Raw genomic sequence first — 19,775 nt, forward strand, 5'->3', positions numbered from 1 at the left:
AGGTATTATGTTATGAAAACAAGCAATGTTATGTGTTTGTTTAAGTATTAACTTAAGAAAGCAACAACTATTTGAAAATAAACTTTATTAGCATTTCATCAATTGAATAAAACAAAAAAAATACTTGAAAAATTCAGACTTTTAAACAGAGGACAATTAAGATAAAACTTTTCATAACAACTTATTGTACAATCAGAACTATCATTCTATGTAATGTAATAAGTCTTCCTTAGCCTATCAAACAGAGATTCTAGTATACAGTACAAACCTGTGCCAAATATGTTGTCATCAATGCAAAGTTGTCAATCATGGTAAAGAAAACATCAAGTGGAGTTCATTCTGGTATCAGTAGTACAATGCAGAGCCTGTTACGGTATGACAATTATTGACTTATTCATAAGACAGTGGATAGTAAATAAAGAAAATCCCCAAATACTGTTGTGTCTAATGTATAGAAAACGTCTAATAACTGGGAGCTTTCGTATCGCAGACCTCCAGTATAGTAGATATCAAGCTTTGTTGGCCACTGCATAGCAGACCTCCATTCTGATGCAGTTACGGCATAGTGGAGTTATGATATTATATAGTTATAATATTTAGTGAATAGTATATGGCAAACTATCAGTATCTGGTGGTGAAAATATGGAAAAACTCCAGTCACTCATGGTTAGTGTACAGCAGACCTGCTATCTCTGGTGGAAAGTAGAAGATCACACATTAATAGTGGATAGTGTATGGCATGCCTCCAATATCTAGATGTAATAGAATAACTGACCTTTAATTTCTGGTGGCCTAAGTATAGTAGTCATTCAAGGGTTCGTTCTAAGTCTATGAACATGTGGTAAAAATTGTGTATCTTTCCCCATTGGCTGAGTTGGTTGACTTTAGATAACTCCAGCATCACACCAGTAATATACAGTATGTTACAGGTTTAGTTAAATATACTTATACCCCATATACTTACACACATTCAGCCAAAAAAGCACATATTTTTATAACTGTGTTTTGACAGCGGAAAAAACATTCACTATTAGATATGCTTTATATTTTTTGAAAGAAAAAACTAATTCTGCAGGTATAAGATTACTTCTGAATATGTATGAAACATGCCCACAAACTCATATAATATATGAGGAGTCAATGAATAATACCTATTAGACATTCATAAATAGCTAACTAGTGTTGGTGACCATGGGACCGTCCAGCATTCCCATGAAAAGGCTGGGTGTTCTAATGGGCATTCACCGGTGACACGGGTGCTAGGAGCGGCAGCTGACGTTGCTGGATGTCAGCTGCCCATCCTCTTCCCTTACAGGGGCGCCACAGATCTAAGACACCAGAGAGTGTCCTAGATCTGCTTAAGAAATCATTCGATAGTCGTGACCATCAAATGATTTCTGCCCAGTACGCAATCTGTGAATGGATGTTTATGCAAATCATCCATTCACATGTGTGCAGGGAGATTTGCGGTGCGTGCACCTTTATGTGGGCGGTTTAGATGACCCGTAAAGCTGCAAAAACGCAGCTTGTGGGTCAATCGTTGTCATTACTCGAACCATGCAAAAGTATTGTACTTCTTGGAAAATGTACACAGTAGATTTATCCATATGTAGCTGAAATAAGAACAAATGGACAACCAAAAATATTCTTTAATTAAAGGAAAAATATTTTATTTTATTAACTGAAATGTACATTATAATAGACAGAATAACAATGAACAATTAACATATTTATAGCACAACACAGATAAAAAGATATCTCTCCTTGGCAAAAAATAAAATCAATATTTTTATACAACAAATATATATGCAGCTGGATCCTATGGTGATGACAAAGCTATGAAAGTAAACACTATCTACATATTCTTGCCACCATGATTTTATTGGTAATACTTAGACTTTATCTCAGAACAGGTGGATAAGAAGAGCCAGCTAACAAGTATATACATTTTAATGACAAAATTAATCTGGCATGTTAAACTTCACATATCCTAGGATAATAGAAGAGATTATAATACACATATCGTATGGGTTACAATTTACACCCATGTGTACTAAGTAGTGGTGTTCTATAAGACAGTAGTAGCAGATAGGGAAAAGAACAGACAGCATCGTGTCTTAGACTTACAAGTAGATGTCTAATGGAATAGCACCACTTAGTGTACTGTAGCCTAGTATATGTCCTCTTCAATACAAACAGCAATAAATATGGAAAGATCTGTTGAAACAGATCAAGATAAGTTAGCATACACCTTTTATGTGCATCTCTATATATTCTACAGCACAACCTTGGGTACTGCAGGGGTCGTCGTGAGGTAATCAAAAATATGATGATATTATACAAACATAGAATAATCAATGAGAACTGTACAATCACACATGTACTTCAATTGATGAAAATAGCTGATATTCCATGCTCATATTTATTTACATCTATTTGGCTAGCACAGACCAATGGAGTTTCTAGTATCTGAGACAATTCAGTCTGTGATTCTTGCACTGTGCACATCAGATGTGGACATCAGATCTCATTCACTACCTTGAAGCATGAGAGGCTTACAGCTAGGGCCCATTCACCAGTAGAAGTTTCTTCCCAGTATAGTCCTTGTTATGGCTAAATTCCACTGTCCCCTTTTCAGTAGTCACAAATCCATGATAAATTCCGTATAACACTGTAGTCAATAACAGCAGCACCAAATATTATATTAATCCCTTTAATAAAATACTTGACTAATGTTTTATGGTTAAGAGTGATCATTTTGTAACTTAATATATTTTCCAAAATATTAGAAATATATTTTTTTGTAATATACAATCAGTCATGTGACTCATGCTGTTGGTTTTGGTAAATACTATACCATTACATATTACATTATAACATGAATAAGAAAATCATCAAATAATGAGAATGGAAATCAGGGATAATTCAACAATCTCAAGGTTATTTTACAATTGTTGAACCTTTAATATTATATGTCTGTTTTCTTCCTATCACCAGCCCAAAACATCATATATTCTATTGCAATAAACAAAATGGCCTAAACACTGATGTCATGTTTCACAAGACACAAAAGTTATAGCCATTGCTGTAGCAGTGGTAGTTGGAAAATAATATATTTGAGGCGTTTCACTGACAGGCTTGCTATTTCAGTAATGAATGTCAATTATTTGCACATTCCAATGTCAGATCCAGATTGCAACACCTAGTGAAGCAACTGGTAATGAATTGCCAATAGGTAATGCTGGTGGCTAGAGGGAAGGCATCGCCAACCAGCCATAATTTCTCATATGCACAGGGAGTGAGAAAGCACTGAAATTTAATTTATGCCCGATTTCTATATTATTCTAAATGTCACATTGTGAGAATGACTTCAGTGTTTAGAGGATTTCACAGGAAGCAATTTAGTTTTACTAGAATATAACTGAAAACTCAAAATACAGTAGTTCAGATAACCTTGTGCACTGAAGCTGCTAGAGGATTAATGTTTGCCAATTAATCTGTATTTTGTGTGTTTGTGTACACATATACATATTTGTGCTTATATATTTGTATATACACACACACAATATGTAAGAATTGCTGCTGTAGTTGACAATGTTTAATGGAGATTGTAGTTATAAATATTGATTTATTTCCTACGTAATTCAATTTAATAGGACGTCAACCATACTTAAAGCACATAAAACACAGCAAAATGCAAAAGAAAATAATGTAGCCTGGAACTAGTTGTGTACAGGCACAGCTTGAGTGTTTGAAGAAAGGTGAATGAAACAACTTAACAATTGGTTAGACAGACCAACACAAACATACATGACAAACACGTTAAATTAAAAAATTGGTATGATATTAATTTGAAAATATGCAAAACTTTAATCCAGATGTTTAAGGCTGGTAAAAAAAAAAATCCTCAGTACATACACAGCCCTCCTATTTTAACTTTTTATTTCTTAGAATTTTGCATGGGAAAATGTTGAAGAACCCTGCTGTAAGAAGAAGACCTGCTAGCTTAAAATTGCAAGCCTGGATGGCATTTACCTTTTTTCACATGTATTGTGCCTTCCCAAGCCATTATGAAAGAGATCTGGCCTCTGCTTGCGTGTAACCAGTAATGACAACCTCTTTGCAGTTATCTGTGTGCAAACAACCAGAGACATTTCGGTACTCCATTACAACATTTTAGCACAGTATAAAACAAAGAAAAGTCATCTAAAAAATTACCAACTGAAATACGAAAGAAAAATCAAAATCCTACTGGCAGGAAAACTGATTAGCGAATGATACGATGCCAAGCTTATGTCCAGAGCCATTCGGTAGCTCCAGAAATTTGCCACATTGCGCTGATATGATGTGTAGACGAAATGGTCCATGCAAATGGTCTGATCTTTTACACTGCGAACTCTAAAGACAGGATCCCAGACATCTTCAGAATGGATCAGAAACTCACAAGAAATGAACGTTCAATGAAGTGTTGGTTATCATTTGGAAGCACATAGCTGTATTTCCCTGAAAATATATGTAATTATTAAATATACTGGCCAATCGATCGATACTCTATCCACTTTATTGCTAGCGTAAAAGTGGAAGGTCAGTGGATATGCATAAACTTCATAGGACAACTTTAAATGCATGATAGGAAATTATCTGCTGATAAAAAGGTATTTCCTAACCTTTCCAGATCAGCTAATGCAGTACTGTACTTATGCTGTCTAGGAAGATCGCAGAGTTAATGCTACATTTAATTATTTCCATTACTGTATGTGGTAAATGGTACTTGAGAGGATTTTATTTGTCATATTGATGTTGTCTGTTTTACAGGATAGATGGGATGGGAGATCGTGAGCGTCTTAGAGGACAAGGTGAGCTGTAGGGAGATGTTACAGGAGACAGTCTCAAGGCATTGCCAGTCAAGCCAGCTATGTTGTTTAAACTTCGGGATTTCTCATATCCTTTTACGAAAAATTGCACAGACATCAGTTGAATTCAGCCAGAAAAAGACAGAGACAAACAGTAAAATGAAATGCAATCAGTTATGAGTCCATCAAAAGGTTTATGTCGACAGTAATGAGGAGCTGAGACAATTTATAGGTCAATCTCACCCTGTATCTGGATACACTTCAATGCATTTATTCAAATGAAGAAAATACTGGAAAAATAACATTTAAGATCTAGAAGCAATTATAATATTAATTGCAGGGTTTCGATCTGCTATATAATCGTGTCAGCTGAAACACTATGGTATGTTAAACTGTATGATCAAAAAATGCTCAGTAAAAAACACCAAATAAAATGTGAAATGTTTACCATTTTAGAGATATCAATAATAATTTGTATGTAGGAAGGTTGGTGCAGATCGAAAAAAGTAGAGAGACCCTGGGGGAAATTTACTAAAGGAAATTTGTAAAAAATAGGTGTAAAAATAGGTGTATTTGTATCCAGAAATACACTTATTTTTGACATTTACTATCCCGAAAATACGGCAATTCATATTCGTATTGATAGCACATCAATACGACTACGAATTGCCGTATTTTTGGGATAGTAAATGTCAAAAATAAGTGTATTTCTGGATACAAATACACCTATTTTTACACCTATTTTTTACAAATTTCCTTTAATAAATTCCCCCCCCTGTATTCATCAGTTATTAATTCCAAACAAGACATTTTGCACAGCTAATATAAGCATCCATGCATTGGAGAAGAACATGATAATGAGTTCACCATTCTCTAGGGCCAGATAGTAATGAATTCAGCAGAGTTTAATGTATGAAGAATTAAAATATAAATACATATTAACAGGAGTACCCCAATCAATGTTAATGTATTCATGTGAGTTTTCCAAGGCCATATTTTTTGGGTGTTTGCTTTCTTTATTAATAAATATATGCAAAAATCACATAAACACTACTTTTTAGAAAAATAATTGTATCTCTCTTTAATTTGACATTCAATTAGTTTTTAAAATAATTTCCTGTAATGTACAGTGCTATTATTATTTATGTTAAACATTTATTAAATGGGTACTGTCTTGTATGGTTTCATTTCTTATTTTTAATACCAAGGGGGAAATTTAGAAAAGTCTGTGAGAGAAAAAATTTTGAGAGATAAAGCATGAGCCAGTCAGCATCTACGTTAAAATTAAAGTACTATTGTATTTGAAAAATTATAGGAGCTGACTAGTTAGTACTTTATATTCACAATTATATCTCTCTTTGCACATCCATAAATTTCCTCCTAAGTCTTTCCCTACACAAAAAGTTGGAATTTCATGCATGCATTGTGTTCATGGGGTGTCTTCTCCTGTTCCTGATATGTACAGTAACATTTTCTGATAGTTGTAACAATATATTTTCCTTAGGTTTACTATGACTGGCCTAGCTTATGTTGTTATATGTTATTTTTAGAGGTGCAAGCACTAACCAGGAAAAATTTAGTAGGCAAAGTAAAAAATCACCATATACATTATAAAATTGTATCAGAATTTATTTTTTACATAAATAATTTTGTCCAATTTTATTTGACTCCACAATTGTCCATCTTTAAAAGCATTTCATATATTTTTACAGAATAAAAGGAAATATTTCTGAATTGCTGAAGGTACTTTTATGCTTGGAAACATGTTTCCATATAATTTACTTTACCTCATGTAACTTTAATTGTTTTACAAAGACCCATATCTTTTAAATATAAATGAAAACTGTGTTGAAACATTAATTGTGACCTTTTTTATAGTAATATAACATATTTAATATTGTTTTTTCACATTCATATTTCTGATTTCTTTCAGGTTTGGCAGAAGCCATGTTTTTAGTAAACAGGTGGATAGACAAATGAAGCAGGTAAGTGCAATATAGGAGTATTTTCTAGTATTTGGTAAAAAAATAACTAAAGAAAGAGACTAAACATAAAACAATGCTGCACTGAAATTAAAGATGAGCAAAACATTTTTAACTATTTTATAAAATAATTACTAAATTTCAGATTTACATGCAGATTTATTACATTTTTCCAGGCAAAATTTGTTCTTACATATTCAATCACACAATACAAAATAAATCAGACTCAAAGCAAAGCCTATAAATTCCATTGTATAGTAATTTATTTAAATTAGTTTATAATATTCATTGACAATCCATTCAACAGTGGAATTCAAAGATTATATTAATAAAATTTACACACCTATGGCCTCTACCATCACAGAATTTGATTTCCAAAAAAATCCTAAATCATTTTGTATTCAAAGGTACGTATATGTTAGTTGGGCGCACACTAAGCTATTTGCTTAGTTTTCTGCGTCCCCTCGCAGGGCTCGCTACACTCGCCACGCTTCAGGCTCGCTGCGCTTGCCACACTATATAAAATCAACTCCATGCCGACATGGATAGTGGGGGTATGAGCGTACTAACAATAGTGGGCACCCAACTAACAAGTACCAAATATTTATATATTTGTTAAAAATAATTACAGTAGGGCCTATTGTTGAGTTTGCCGCAAACTCGGCATAATATATGCTAAAAAAGGGTGGTATCTACATGTACAGTATATTCTAAATTGTTGTAAAAGCAGGGTGCTAGCTATAGAAAGTTATAGTTAATAAGGTCGTATGACCTTTCAATATTTCTCATTATCAATATAATTGACATTAATTTTGTAAAGTTTATGTTTGAGAAAGGATCCAGGCAGTGATCACTTCTTGAGAAAGGATCCAGATAGGATCCGAAACATGTTGCAGATGCAGGAGGGATTCTGACTATTTCTTTTGGAGACTTAGCCACTACAGTGTTTATATTGAGGCCCAGGCAGTTGAATAATCTGGAGACCCGAACCTGCCAAGTTATGATCTGACAAGCCTCTTTTTCTCATCTGTCCGGTAAAAGTCCCCATCTTATTCTACTGGAATTTTCATTTTATTGATGCTGTTATCCTATGTCACATGGGTAATTAGTTTATATAAGTGTCTTGTGAAAAAGAAATCTTTTGTGAACGTATTAAACTATCATATTCTGTATATCTTTCTATGTTTTAACATATTGGTGACCCACCGAGTGTGAAGATACATATAAAAAGGAAGTATTTGTTTATACCTCTCATTTTTTCACGTTTTCATTATTATCCCTTTCACTTCTTCATTGCCTCTTCACAAACCTTTTGCGTACAGTCTTTACTCACACCTTTCTTCATGCTACAGTATTTAAATCTTTGGCCTGAAAACATTAGTGCCACATAGGAAAACACTGCCCCATCTATACCTGTGTATCAACCACAGTAATGTTCAACTTGAAAGGTTGACCGTTTCTAGGTCAACAGTCAATATGTCGACATATGAAAAAGGTCAACATGGTTTAGGTTGACTTTGACAAAAGGTCGACACAAGCAAAAGGTCAGCATGCTAATGGTTGAAACACGTTTTTCACAATTTTTTTTAACTTACTTGTTCTTTCTTCATGATCCAAATGGGCATAGAGGGAACACATAATAGTGAGCTCAGAGGGCCATGCCAGGGGACAGATGTTGAAAGACACAAGAAATGTGAAAGACTTGTGGGGCCAAATGTAATAGGATGAGAGTTTCAGAAAGTGAGACATTTTGGGAGAGTTTCCCCTTTTTTTGCAACCAAGCATCTGACTAGCCTTCCTCATTGCTTTGCTACATTGCTTTCCTGCCTTTAAGTCACTTGAAATAGGGACTCCTAGAGTAGATCTCTTTCCTCCTCAGTAGTTTCCATTTTAGTGCCCTTGATACTATACGACAATAGTTGAAACAGGAAAAGGACAGCATGGGCCAAATGTAATAGGATGAGAGTTTCCGAAAGTGAGACATTTTGGGAGAGTTTTCCCCTTTTTTAAAGCAGCAATCAATTACACTGCAAAACCAGGTTGATTTTGCCATGTAATTGATTGTTGCTTTAAAAAACATGGGAAAACTCTCCCAAAATCTCTCACATTCTGAAACTCTCACCCTATTGTCAGGTTCTGGGTCTGCTGTGTTCCCGGCCCTGACCGTGGTGAACCAGTGGAGGGCGCTGTGTAGCGGAAGGCCGGAGGCCTGATGAATGACATGCACAGAGGCACTGCCTTGCGTACCAGAGTGTTGGCTGAAACCAGAAACAGAGGCGCGGAGTCTAACCTGCCAGCGGTATTCACCAGAGACCCCCGCAAGGGGATATGGACTTCGCTGCGTCTGACAGGCAGGTCGCGGCCCTCTGCCCTGGTCCTCTGGACGTAGGCGGATAGTGGTAGTGATATTGGAGACACTGGGAATTGGAATAGTCTCTGGAGGGCACAGTGTGAAAGTGTCAACACTGATGTCGACAGCAGGGTCGATGAGATCACTCAACTGCACGATGGTTATTTTGCAGGAGGCTTCTGGAGATGGTATGCCAGGTAAAGATGGTAACAGGAGTAATACTCGACTGCAGAGTGGAATGGCAGGAGTCTTCTGGAGATGACAAACCAGGTAGTATGCAGGAAACTGCGAGAGGTACACGGGGAGATCGGATAACCAGGAGCCTTTGGAAACAGCTGAACACAGGAGGGACTGAGGTCAGATGAACACATATTCAAGGCGATGACTGTGAGTTAGAAGCCGGAATATATCCCCCTTGCTGCGCACTGATTGGTTAGCGTCAGCAGCACCAATCAGTCCAGGGAAAGAGTGAGTACACCTGAGAGGTGTGCAGGTGTGTGGGTCAGAGGTCACCCTGGCTGGACCGCGGGATTGGGCCCTCTGGTCAGCTGAGCGCATGTGTCATGGCGGCGCCCATGACGCGCGGGCTCCAGCGTGCCGGCATGTCGATTGCACGGGTCAACACCAGCCAAAACATGGGACATCTCGCCAGGCGCTGACAGCTACCAGAGGCCTTACTCTCACCGCTGACCACCGGGAAGGTAATGGACGTGGTCTCAGACGGGGCTGAGACCCACGGTTTGTGACAGTACCCCCCCCTTTTAGGGTGGGCACCGAACACCCTTTAGGCTTGGACGGGTTCTCTTCGTGAAATACTTTGATTAGTCGGGGGGCATGTACATCTTCTGCATCCGCCCAACTCCTCTCCTCAGGACCATATCCTCTCCAATCAACGAGATATTGGAGATGCCCATACCTCCGACGAGAATCAACAATTTTATTAATCTCGAATTCTACTCCCCTGCTGGTTTGAACTTTGGGTAATGAGGGTGAGGAAGTATGGAAGCGATTCAGGATGAGAGGACGTAACAAAGAGATGTGAAATGAGTTGGGGATGCGTAAAGATTTGGGCAACTTCAGTTTGTATGCGACAGGATTGATCCTTTGTAGAACCGTATAGGGACCAATGAATCTGGGAGCAAATTTCATAGAGGGAACTCTCAGTCTGAGATTCCGTGTGGAAAGCCACACTCTATCTCCTGGGTGCAACTCAGGAACAGCTCTTCTCTTGCGATCTGCAAAGAATTTATACCTTGTTGAGGCTTTCGTGATGTTGGAATGAACCTCTCGCCAGATTTGAGAGAAATGGTTAATGGCTGCTGCGGCTGCAGGTACCTCTATCGCTGGTAACATTTCAAAATTGGGGGCCCGGGGGTTTTGTCCATAGACTATAAAGAAAGGGGAATGACCAGTGGTTGTGTGGTACCTGAAATTATGAGCAAATTCTGCCCACGGGAGGAGTCTCGACCAGTCATCTTGCGAGGATGATATATAAAGACGAAGGAAGGTCTCCAGATCTTGGTTCACCCTTTCTGTCTGACCGTTGGATTGGGGATGATAGCCTGAAGAAAACTTTAATTTGATTTGGAATGCATGAGACAGAGCTCTCCAGAACCGTGCCACAAATTGTACCCCCCGATCGGACACAATTTCGCTAGGCAAGCCATGACTTCTAAAGATATGCTGTACAAACAGCTGAGCCAGAGTGGGAGCGGACGGTAGGCCGGGTAATGGGATGAATCGGGCCATCTTGGAAAACCTGTCAACTATTACCCATATGGTGTTGTACTCTTGGGATTTGGGTAAGTCACAGATAAAGTCCATTGAGATGTGAGTCCAGGGACGAGATGGAACGGACAGAGGATGGAGCTGGCCGGCTGGGGCTTGTCGGGATACTTTGTGCTGTGCACATTCTGGACATGATGCCACGAACTCTTTTACTTCTTTGCCAATCTGTGGCCACCAATAGGATCTCTGAAGAATTTTTAATGTCCCTTGAGTGCCAGGATGCCCAGAGAATAATGACTTGTGAGCCCAGGAAAGAAGCTTCTGACGTAATTCAGTGGGAACGAAGATTTTACCAGGAGGAGGCACAGGCGACACCTGAGTGGGAGCAAAGGCGATGGGGTCCAGAATGGGCCGATTTTCCTGTAGGTCAGAATCTTCTTGCATGGAACGTGATAAGGCATCCGCTTTCATATTCTGAGTGCCAGGACGGTATAACAGCTTGAAAGAAAAACGAGAGAAAAACAAGGACCAACGAGCCTGTCGGGGGTTCATACACTGGGCAGACTGGAGGTACAGGAGGTTTTTATGATCTGTGAAGATCGTCACGGGAAACTTAGCACCTTCTAAAAGATATCTCCATTCTTCGAGAGCTAATTTGATGGCCAGTAATTCTTGGTCTCCAATGGAGTAATTTCTTTCTGCTGGAAGAAACTTGCGAGAGAAGAACCCACAGGGGTGGAGTTTTTCATCACTGTTCTTTTGAGATAGTACAGCACCGACTCCTATGTGAGAGGCATCTACCTCAAGAAAAAAGGGTTTGTCGACATCAGGCTGGGACAGGATAGGAGCAGTGACAAAAGCTTGTTTTAAAAACTGGAAGGCTGCGATGGCTTCTGAGGGCCAATTGGCTGGATTAGCCCCTTTTTTTGTGAGTGCGGTGATGGGTGCAATCAGCGTGGAGAAGCCTCGAATGAATTTCCTGTAGTAGTTGGAAAACCCTATGAAGCGTTGGACGGCTTTGAGGGAAGTGGGTTGTGACCACCCATTAATAGCCTCTAACTTCTCTGGATCCATACGTAGGTCGAACCCAGAAATGATGTATCCGAGGAAGGGCACAGAAGGGACTTCGAAAGTACATTTGGAGATTTTGCCATACAGTTTGTTTCTGCGAAGACGAGACAATACTTCCTTGACCTGAGTTCGATGAGAGGATAAGTCTTTTGAAAAAATGAGAATGTCATCGAGGTATACCACAAGGCAAACGTAGAGCATGTCCCTAAAGACCTCGTTTACAAATTGCTGGAATACTGCTGGGGCATTACAAAGACAGAAAGGCATTACCAGGTACTCGTAATGACCATCCCGGGTGTTAAATGCGGTCTTCCACTCGTCACCTTCACGGATTCTTATTAAGTTGTATGCCCCACGGAGATCCAATTTGGTGAAGACTTGGGCACCTCGCACTCGGTCAAAAAGTTCTGTAATAAGAGGAAGGGGGTAACTGTTCTTGACTGTGATACTGTTTAAACCCCGGTAATCGATGCACGGACGGAGGCCTCCATCTTTTTTCTTTACAAAAAAGAAACCTGCGCCTGCTGGTGAACTTGAGCGCCGGATGAAGCCTTTCTGAAGATTCTCTTGTATGTATGCCGACATGGCTTGTGTCTCAGGAACGGACAATGGGTAAGTTCGACCTTTAGGGGGGAATTTCTCTGAGAGAAGGTCAATTTTACAGTCCCAATCACGATGAGGAGGAAGAGTATCAGCGGACTGCTCGCAGAACACATCAGCGAATTCACTATAGACTTCAGGGAGGCCAGGAAGAATTTTTACATTGGCTGAACGAGTGGGCACCACTGACTTGATACACTGCTGTTGGCAATGAGAACTCCATTGCTCGATCTGTAGCGTCTTCCAATTGATGTTTGGGTTATGAAGACGAAACCAGGGAAGACCAAGGACGATTTCATAAGAAGATTTGGGAATAACGAGAAATTTGATCTGTTCCTGGTGCAGCATGCCGACTCTGAGGGTGAGGAGACTGGTACAGAAGCGAACCTCACTGCCTGGGATTCTGCTGCCGTCAACTGCTGTCACAGCTAGGTGTGGAACTAATGGTTCCATTGGCATCTTCAGTTTAGTGACCAGGTCTTGAGAAATAAAGTTCCCGGCCGAGCCGGAGTCTGCCAGGGCGGTACTGGAATGGGTACCAGTAGGGGTATCCAAAGATACGGGTAAGACAAAGTCATATTCTGGAGGAGATTTTGCCACTTGACCCAACCTGACTCCTCCCTTGCAGGTTAGGCCCGGTCGTTTCCCGAACGCTCGGGACAATTGTTAATGAAATGGCTAGGAGCAGCACAATATATGCACAGGCGATTGCGCTGCCTACGGGTGCGTTCTTCGGGAGTCAGTCGTGATCTACCCACTTGCATTGGTTCTTCACGCGTAGGAGACTCCGAACGAATCTTGGGAGAAACTTTGGGAATTAACTTCTTGTGTTTTTCTAGTCCTCTCTCACGAAGACGTAGATCAATCTTGACACATAGAGATATGAGATCTTCCAAGGGGGTAGGAAGGTCGCGAGATGCCAGCTCATCTTTGATCCGGTCAGAAACTCCTAACCAGAAGGCAGCTGTCAGGGCTTCATTGTTCCACTGTAATTCAGACGCGAGAGATTGAAAGTGGATTACATACTGCCCCATGGGGCGGGACCCTTGCTTAACCTGGAGGATGTCGGTAGCTGCTGACACGGGTCGACCTGGCAAGTCGAATATGCGGCGGAAGGTCAGGAGGAATTGGTCATAGTCTGTCAGCAGAGGATCTGCTTTTTCCCATAAGGGTGATACCCACTTCAGGGCCGAGCCAGTTAATAATGACACCATGTATGCGATTTTAATTCTGGCCGTAGGAAAGTTATGAGGAACCAATTCGAACTGAATTTGGCACTGGTTGATAAACCCTCTGCAGGTCTTGGGGTCACCATCGTATTTGGTGGGTGCTGGCAGGTGGAGACGGGATGATAAAGCTGGTGTTGCTGATCTTACGGTAGTGGTTGACACAGAAGTCGACAGGGACTGTTGCAGGGTGTCCAACCGACTGGATACATCTTGTAAGAATTTAATCACCTGCTGCTGAGTAGCTTCTTGGGTCTCCATTCTGGCAGCAACATTTTGAAGAACCGCTGGTCCCACACTTGGGTCTTGGGCCGAGTCCATCGGCCTTGAATATACTGTCAGGTTCTGGGTCTGCTGTGTTCCCGGCCCTGACCGTGGTGAACCAGTGGAGGGCGCTGTGTAGCGGAAGGCCGGAGGCCTGATGAATGACATGCACAGAGGCACTGCCTTGCGTACCAGAGTGTTGGCTGAAACCAGAAACAGAGGCGCGGAGTCTAACCTGCCAGCGGTATTCACCAGAGACCCCCGCAAGGGGATATGGACTTCGCTGCGTCTGACAGGCAGGTCGCGGCCCTCTGCCCTGGTCCTCTGGACGTAGGCGGATAGTGGTAGTGATATTGGAGACACTGGGAATTGGAATAGTCTCTGGAGGGCACAGTGTGAAAGTGTCAACACTGATGTCGACAGCAGGGTCGATGAGATCACTCAACTGCACGATGGTTATTTTGCAGGAGGCTTCTGGAGATGGTATGCCAGGTAAAGATGGTAACAGGAGTAATACTCGACTGCAGAGTGGAATGGCAGGAGTCTTCTGGAGATGACAAACCAGGTAGTATGCAGGAAACTGCGAGAGGTACACGGGGAGACCGGATAACCAGGAGCCTTTGGAAACAGCTGAACACAGGAGGGACTGAGGTCAGATGAACACATATTCAAGGCGATGACTGTGAGTTAGAAGCCGGAATATATCCCCCTTGCTGCGCACTGATTGGTTAGCGTCAGCAGCACCAATCAGTCCAGGGAAAGAGTGAGTACACCTGAGAGGTGTGCAGGTGTGTGGGTCAGAGGTCACCCTGGCTGGACCGCGGGATTGGGCCCTCTGGTCAGCTGAGCGCATGTGTCATGGCGGCGCCCATGACGCGCGGGCTCCAGCGTGCCGGCATGTCGATTGCACGGGTCAACACCAGCCAAAACATGGGACATCTCGCCAGGCGCTGACAGCTACCAGAGGCCTTACTCTCACCGCTGACCACCGGGAAGGTAATGGACGTGGTCTCAGACGGGGCTGAGACCCACGGTTTGTGACACCTATTACATTTGTCCCGTACTGTCCTTTTCCTGTTTCAACTATTGTCATATAGTATCAAGGGCACTAAAATGGAAACTACTGAGGAGGAAAGAGATCTACTCTAGGAGTCACTATTTCAAGTGACTTAAAGGCAGGAAAGCAATGTAGCAAAGCAATGAGGAAGGCTAGTCAGATGCTTGGTTGCATACAATAGGGAGAGGAATCAGTAGCAGAAAAAAATAAGTAATAATGCCACTTTATAGGTCATTGGTACAGCCTCATCTGGAATACTGTGTCCAGTTCTGGAGATCATATCTTCAGCAGGATATAAATACATTAGAGACCGTACAAAGAATGGCAACTAAAATGGTGCATGGCCTACATCACAAAACTTACCTGGAAAGACTAAAAGATCTTGACATGTATAGTTTGTAGCAGAGAAGGGAAAGGGGGGACATGATAGAAATCTTCAAATATATCAAAGGTTTTAGCATAGTACAGGAGGGAAATTTTCTTCAAAGGAAAAGAAGTAATAGAACACGAGGACATGCACTGAAACTGGAGGGAGGTAGGTTCAGGGGAAATTACTTCACAGAAAGGGTAGTGGATAAGTGGAATAGCCTCCACCAGAAGTGGTAGAGGCTAAGACAGTAGAATAATTTAAACATGCTTGGGATAGGCATATGAATATCCTTACAAAGAGATAAGGATAAAAAACGGTTGAGATTACCTGAAGGATAAAAAAGGGGCAGACTAGATGGGCCAAATGGCTCTTATCTGCTATCAAATTCTATGTTTCTATATGTTTTTATGTTGACCTGTTGCTTAACCTTTTGTCAAAGGCGACGAGACCATGTCAACCTTTTACATGTGTAGACCTATTACCTGTAGACTAATAGTGGTTGACCTATTGACTGTCAACCTATACACTGTCGACCCTATGATCCACACCTCTGCAGAAAACTGGCTCATTATGAATTAGAAGCTGACAGACATTAGGTCTGTTAGTTCGCACTGCAGCTGGCAAAGACGAATGTCATAGTCACTCAACATGTTCTCTTCAACAATTGATTGCTATTCTGAATGCAAGAAATTAAATTCCTCTAAGAATATGCTTTAACAAACTACTTTTAAAAAAATGTTATGTATAGTTAGGACATTCTGGTGTATGCAGTTCTAAAAGTGCCTGCTTCCTCTGAAAGCCATGGTAATTCTGGCACTTGTAGTTATAGACATATAGTTATAGTATCATCATATTCTGTACCTATCCTATTCCTGACATACAGTATGGTGCATGATGTCTGTGAAATAGATTATCTGCCTCAGATAACAGTTCTAGTGTAAATAATAGTGTAAATAATATAGGTATTTAATATCAGCATTTTCATTTGGATCTGGTAGCAAGTACAGATTAATTTTAATAATACATGTAGCAAGGCTTGGCACTGGTCACTCATATTGGACCTCTGTGTTTTGCCTTTTTTCTTGAATGCTGCATCTTAATTAGTATTGCATCTTAAATAGTATAATATTGCATCTCAATTACAGTAGCTTAATTAGGAATCGTTTTTGTGTTACAAAGAAATTGACATAGAGTTGCAGATTGAGGGCGGTAGTCAATCCTTGCTGCTATTCCCAACAGCATTGAAGAGGCACCTCGACAGAACGGACCCAACTTTAAAAGCAGTCGGGTCCGTTTTGCCCGCTGCTATTACCAACAGTAGAAATAGGCGCAGGTGCCTCTTTAATGCTGTCATTCCCAACAGCATTTAAGAGGCACCTCGACAGAACGGACCCCTCTTTAAAAGCAGTCGGGTCCGTTTTCCTGAAAACACCCATGGATAGTTGAGATCATGGCTGGATCTTGACAATCCATGGCTGTTTTTTCAGACACGCTACATTGAATCCTGACTGTCGAAATTACAGGACAGTTGTTTATGGACACATCTGTATAACCTTAAGCATACCCAAATAGTTTCAATATGCAAGGGCTTTATTAAAGTGCATCAGAAAAAGTTATGTTCTAACAATTGCAACTTTTTTAACCCACATTGACAACACCTTTGTGGTTCATAAAGAGTCTCACTGCTTTGATTATTGGTTGTTTTCTTCAAGGATGCCCCATATGTCTTCTCCTTAGGGAATTCTGCCTATGCTTATCAGACTAGATCTGGTTGATATTATGGGCCTAATTAAGTCCTCACTCGATAGAATGGGCATACATATGGCCCATAGTATGTATGTGTGAGGATGTCCTGCAATAAAATCCTGCTACTTTTTTGACCACTGGCCATATGCAAATTGATTGATAGAAAGCTGGAATTTGTGGCTGGTAACTGTCTGTTTTCTGGGACTGTTAGGAAAAACACAGACACGCCCAAGTTTTTAAGGGAATTTGCATCACATCATGGGCTATGCACACAGTGGAAAAATAATTCAATGATGAGCTGTATGTGAATGGATTTGCAGCTAATCACAGTTTTGCAGTAATTATGCTAATCATGCTAAGCAATTTGCAAGCCTTGCAGGGGGTGGGATTTCATGCATATACCTCATTGCTGCTGTGTGATCAGATCTGAATTAGGTCCAATGATAGGCCCTATGATAGGATGACCCCATTCCCTTTTATAGTGACAGCAGTCTAGCTTGTCATAACCTACTGTACTGCTGAGGATCCCTAACTCATTTACCCCCTGAATTTGCTACCATCAGATAATGCTACTAGGTGTGGAGCAGACAATATCTTGATGTATAACTTCCACTACTTAATTTTGGAAGCTGGGGTTCCAGTACTTCCACGAAGTGTAACCTCAGTCTAACCATTAAAAAGTGTGATTTTCAACTACTTTTTTTCTGTCTACACAATGTACAGGAGGCCAGGAGGGTGCCGTACAATCATAAATTTTCTACAGATTCAAGTTCATTGGGTTTACACTTCAATTGGGTAAGTTGGTTAATGTTGTATTTTACCACATAAAACAGAAGTAGTGCTGGCTGTAGAGAGAATATATGGATATATCCTAAATTTTTGCTTATATTGTTTCTCTACTTGTTTTGGTTGAAAAAGTTTTTGGATATTGTGGAGCTGCTCCTCTGTTTCTTTGTGCCTTGAAATACTCCAGTGTCTTTAATCTAGTACAGCTCCTACATAGTCTAAATCAGCATTCTTCAACCACTGCACTGTGGCACACAGTGTACCCAGTGGCGTAACTACTGTAAGGCAGCCCCAGCAGCCGCTTGGGGGAGCAAGCAGCAGCAGGGTCTGTGTGGGCGCCGGCACCCTCTCGACGCACTGACATGCTGCTGCCTGCCGCTGCCCACTGACTGAGCACTGGAGGCGAGTCAGCCGCAGCGCGGGTGGGGCCATGGCAGAGATGACAAATTCCCCACTGATTCAATTGATTGTACACAGAGCCGGCTATTGGCTACTGTGTGCAGGATGGGCGTGCTGGGTGTATGCTGGTCTCTCTTCTGCTTCAGCTCCTTCATTATGCATGTGACGTCATCACATCACATGCTGGGGAAACATGCTGGAGAGGAGCCTGGAGGGGGGGGGGGGGCACCAGAAACTTTTTGGCAGGGGGGAGCTAAATTTATAGTTACGCCACTGAGTGTACCCCTGAGCGAGAAATGCAGTTTTTACTCCAAACATTTGGCATTGGCATAAAGTCTCTCATGTGTTCTGCAAGCAGATAAGCCTGACACAAAAACTGTACTTTACTATGCTCAGCTGGGAGCCAAAATGTTTTATTTTTGTGTTCTATGGGGGACAGTTTGAATTATTATTTTTATTTGTATGGGGCTAATGTGATTTTCCTTGTGCATTTGGGGGCAATGGGTTTGTTTTTTTCCTGTGGAGGGCCAGTGTTTGTGTGTTTTTCTCCCTGTGTTAGACTGATGGTGTGCCTTGACTATTTTTCAAATCTTGTTCTGTGTGCCCAATGTTGAGAAATGTTGAAGATCACTTGTCTAAATTATGGGTAACCATTGAAGCGAAAACCATGGTGGTCATCAATGAGGCCCCATCACTTTGATAGCAGAGAATCATTGATTGTGAACCATTAATGATTTTCACTGTTGATGGCAATCAAACACACACACACTACAGTCAGCAGCCTTGACTGAATGGGAGTCAAAATGCATGGTGGGCCAATCAGGAAGAAGGTAAGGCTAAAAAGCTATGTTAGGAGATGAAACTATGCTCTGTGAGCAACGTGCAATTAAATAAAACCCATTTCCACTTCTATGCCATTGGAAAGAACCACTGGATCTCCACCAGCAAAGGCAAAACAATCAACCACCTGTGATAAACAGATGGTTGCTAAATGTTGATGGTCACCCCTATTCCAATGCTGTTGAGAATGGAAATTATCAGCACACTCTGCTACAAAATGTTTTTCTGACCAATAGACTATAGTTTATATTTGCATAATAGACTCATCGGATCACATTTTTAAATGTAACAAAAAATATGCACAAACTAAACTGTAATGCATTATGTACATAACTGGTTGGACTAGTAACACAAGTATGAGGCATAATGGAAATTTATAGACTAGTCTACTGATAGGTATATTGAACAAAACTGAACCTGTCCTTTGCTTTCTGTTGTTCATAAGTTTTATTAAAACATAATAAAGGCACTTCTGTATTATGTATAATACATCAATACATTAT

General features: G+C 40.7%; 1 protein-coding gene across 10 annotated transcripts in view; it reads right to left on the bottom strand.

Annotated features, from left to right (window-relative positions):
• Positions 1–211: 211 nt before the first annotated feature.
• Positions 212–19,775, bottom strand: part of KCNC2 (potassium voltage-gated channel subfamily C member 2) — a 257,425-nt gene continuing 237,861 nt past the window's right edge. For 2 of the 10 annotated variants that reach the window (XM_083182567.1, XM_083182564.1), the window contains exons 5-6: positions 4,036–4,130; positions 214–2,671 (exon numbers count right to left, since the gene is read on the bottom strand). In XM_083182567.1, the coding sequence (XP_083038693.1) occupies positions 4,069–4,130 (62 nt within the window). In that variant the 3' untranslated portion in view covers positions 214–2,671; positions 4,036–4,068. Of the gene's footprint in view, positions 4,947–19,775 lie in introns of all 10 variants that reach the window. The other 8 variants (XM_083182565.1, XM_083182560.1, XM_083182559.1 and 5 more) reach the window with 5 other exon arrangements.

Source organism: Crinia signifera, chromosome 4, assembly GCF_055691185.1.
Source record: "Crinia signifera chromosome 4, ASM5569118v1, whole genome shotgun sequence".
Taxonomy (NCBI): Eukaryota; Metazoa; Chordata; class Amphibia; order Anura; family Myobatrachidae; genus Crinia; species Crinia signifera.